Source organism: Poecilia reticulata, linkage group LG5 (assembly GCF_000633615.1).
Source record: "Poecilia reticulata strain Guanapo linkage group LG5, Guppy_female_1.0+MT, whole genome shotgun sequence".
Lineage (NCBI taxonomy): Eukaryota > Metazoa > Chordata > Actinopteri > Cyprinodontiformes > Poeciliidae > Poecilia > Poecilia reticulata.
Window position 1 is genome coordinate 19,102 of NC_024335.1, and position 2,995 is coordinate 22,096.

The 2,995-nt window shown below is 48.7% G+C and overlaps 1 protein-coding gene across 1 annotated transcript in view; it reads right to left on the reverse strand.

Moving 5' to 3' along the window:
• The window catches only part of ahcy (adenosylhomocysteinase), a 13,468-nt gene that overhangs the window by 3,136 nt on the left and 7,337 nt on the right, over positions 1-2,995 (reverse strand). The window contains exons 5-9 of the mRNA XM_017304628.1: positions 1,833-1,945; positions 1,552-1,759; positions 1,397-1,484; positions 751-898; positions 412-594 (exon numbers count right to left, since the gene is read on the reverse strand). Coding sequence (XP_017160117.1) covers positions 412-594; positions 751-898; positions 1,397-1,484; positions 1,552-1,759; positions 1,833-1,945 — 740 coding nt within the window. The remainder of the gene's footprint in view (positions 1-411; positions 595-750; positions 899-1,396; positions 1,485-1,551; positions 1,760-1,832; positions 1,946-2,995) is intronic.

Here is a 2,995-nt window from a genome sequence, read left to right on the forward strand (position 1 = left end):
AGGGGCTGGATAAAGGCTGGGGGGGCTGGATAAAGGCTGGGGGGCGCTGGGCTGAAACAGGTTGAGAAACTCTGATCTAACCGTTAAACTACCGTTTAACCACAGAGTTCGACCGTTTCAGCAAAGATCATTTTAGTGGAAACTAAATGAAGGCGTCAGATTTTAGTGGTCGCAGGATTTTTTGAGCCATTTCTGCTGCTAGCGCTATGCTAGCATGTTAGCTTTGGTTGTATTTACCCAGAATGCCCTGCGCTGTAGTCCACTTCCTGCTTTTGGTGTTCACATTCAAACTGAACCAGAGGTCAGAGGTCGATTAGGGTTCACTGAAGCAGACCGGAGTCGGGTTAAAGCGGACCGGACCGGACCGAACCGGTGTCTTAACTCGTCCAGTGTTTTCTGAAATAAAGCGACCGGCGGCGTGTTGATGGCGTTCGAGTCCGAGTCTCTCAGAGCTGGAGAGGTCGGCGCCTCAAACCGCCAGCGGTTGGTCTGAGCCCCTTCTGACGCAGCGGCAACACGGAGAGTTGGGCTGCAACGCCTCAAGGGGCGAAACGCAGAACAACAGATCAGCAGAGACCGAGAGAGGCAGCGAGCCTGGACAGGAAGGGGTTAAAGGCAGGAAGGGGTTAAAGGGGCGGTGGCGGACCGGTTAAAGGGGCGGTGGCGAACAGGTTAAAGGGGCGGTGGCGGACCGGTTAAAGGGGCGGCGGCGGACCGGTTAAAGAGGCGGTGGCGAACATATTAAGGTGAAGTGGTGGTGAAGTGGTGAACGCCGCCCACCTGTGGCTTCACGTTGATGCGCTCCGCGGCGTTCTTGTTCAGCCAGCTCATGTCGATCTCGCAGTCAAAGTGTCCGATGTTGCAGACGATGGCGTCGTCCTTCATGCTCTCAAAGTGACTGAAATTGAAACCGAAATCACTCGTTGCCACGGAAACCAGCAGGCTGATATCACTATATACATTTTTAAATATGTCAATAACATACAATTCTCCACATTTTTAGATTGTTTTTTTTATGTCACTAGAATAAAATATGCACCGTATTTTCCGGACTATAAGGACTAAAAGCCTCAGATTTTCTCAAAAATCAGCAGTGCGCCTTATAGTCCAGAAAATACGGTATTTATAGATGTATACAAACATCACAATATGCATAGTGCATCACAGAAAATATGAAATAAATGGATATCAATATATTTTTGGCCAACAAAAACCAGCCTGAATTCAGCTAAAGTGTAAATAATAACATTTAAATAGATAAATGGACCAGCTCAGCGTTTCCCTCGTGATTTTTTAAGAACTCAACTGTTATGTGCTAAACTGAGTGTCTTCATATATGAGAGCAAATATTCCTGATGTCACTTCCTGTTGCCCTGCAGCCCCAGTTTCAGCTCACCGCCCCAGGACGATGTCCTCGCAGCCGGTCGTGGTGACGAAGATGTTTCCCTCCTTGCAGGCTTCGTCCATCGTTGTCACCTCGTACCCTGAAACAGGAAGTCCGTGTGAGTCGACTTCCTGCGGCCCAAAGCTCGGCGCCTCGGTCTCGCTCACCCTCCATGGCGGCCTGCAGGGCGTTGATGGGGTCGATCTCCGTGACGATGACGCGGGCGCCGAAGGCCCGCAGCGCCTGGACGCAGCCTTTGCCGACGTCGCCGTAGCCCGCTACCACGGCGACCTTCCCGGCGATCATGACGTCGGTGGCTCGCTTGATGCCGTCGATCAGACTCTCCCTGCAGCCGTACAGGTTGTCGAACTTACTCTGCAGAGACGTGCCGACGATGAGGAGGAGGAGGAAGGCTGGCGATGGAGGCGGCGGTCAGACAGCCGGTTACCTTGGTGACGGAGTCGTTGACGTTGATGGCTGGCATCTTCAGGTCGCCTTTTTTCAACATCTTGTAGAGGTTATGAACTCCTGTGGTGGTTTCCTCCGACACGCCGCGGATACCTGAGGACGGGCCAGACATGAGACAAGAGAAGAAGAAAAACAACAGAAGAAGAAGAAGAAGAGCTTCCAGGGCTCGTTCAGTTTTCCACAGTAAAATTCAAACGTTTCCAGCAAGAACACTTTGGAGATAAAAACAAAAAGTTTCAATTCACGATTATACGATCTCATTTATTACCGTTATTATTAAGTCAACAGTTTTCTGGGACAAGATGAGCTAAAATAAAACTAAATGTTTTGAAATGTGTCACCATAAACCAGAGAACGATAATTTAACAAAATAATCCTCTAATTTCAGTAACTTTAACATAAGATGATCAAAAAGCCACTGAGCCGTAGGTCCGTCATGATAAGTTTAGCTGGGCGATTAATTGTCTCTAAAATTATTGCGATAAACGATAATATTGTTTGAAGACCATTGTAAACTGATGTAATGACATAATAATGCAAGAGATGTCCTGCCAAAATACATACTTTATTTTCAAAAGAAGACTAAACACTGCAACTGGTGAACTAAATAAACTACCAAAAATAAAACGGACTCTCAGCCTGTTGACAAAATGCACCTGGATAAAAACTAAACATGAAACCAGAGTGGAAATAAAACCAACATCCAACCAAAAGAGTCCAGATCATGAAGTCTGTCTGCAACAACCATTATATTGAGATGGAGAACATGGACATGGACCACCTGATCCAATAGCTCCCTCCCTCCGACCTGCAGCCCAGCTCACTGCTTTGCCCCGATTTTCCCCTCAGGACAATCCTGGAAGGTCCAACGATCATCCTGTGGTGTTCCGACCGATCGGGTCCAGAACCGCTCCGACCCAAATCAGCCATATTCAGCATGTTGGATCGTCTTGGCCAGTTTATCGCTGCAGCCTGTGGGTTTTCCCCGACTGGGAGCGAGAAGGCAGCCTGTTGAATGTGACAGGCAGCCAATCAGAGARCGCGGATTCCCCTCCGCCTTTCTGAAGGGAAAACACGGAGGGGAATCCCAAACGGCTGACACGGAGCAGCGGACGTCGGAGATGATGAGTGGAAACAACATTA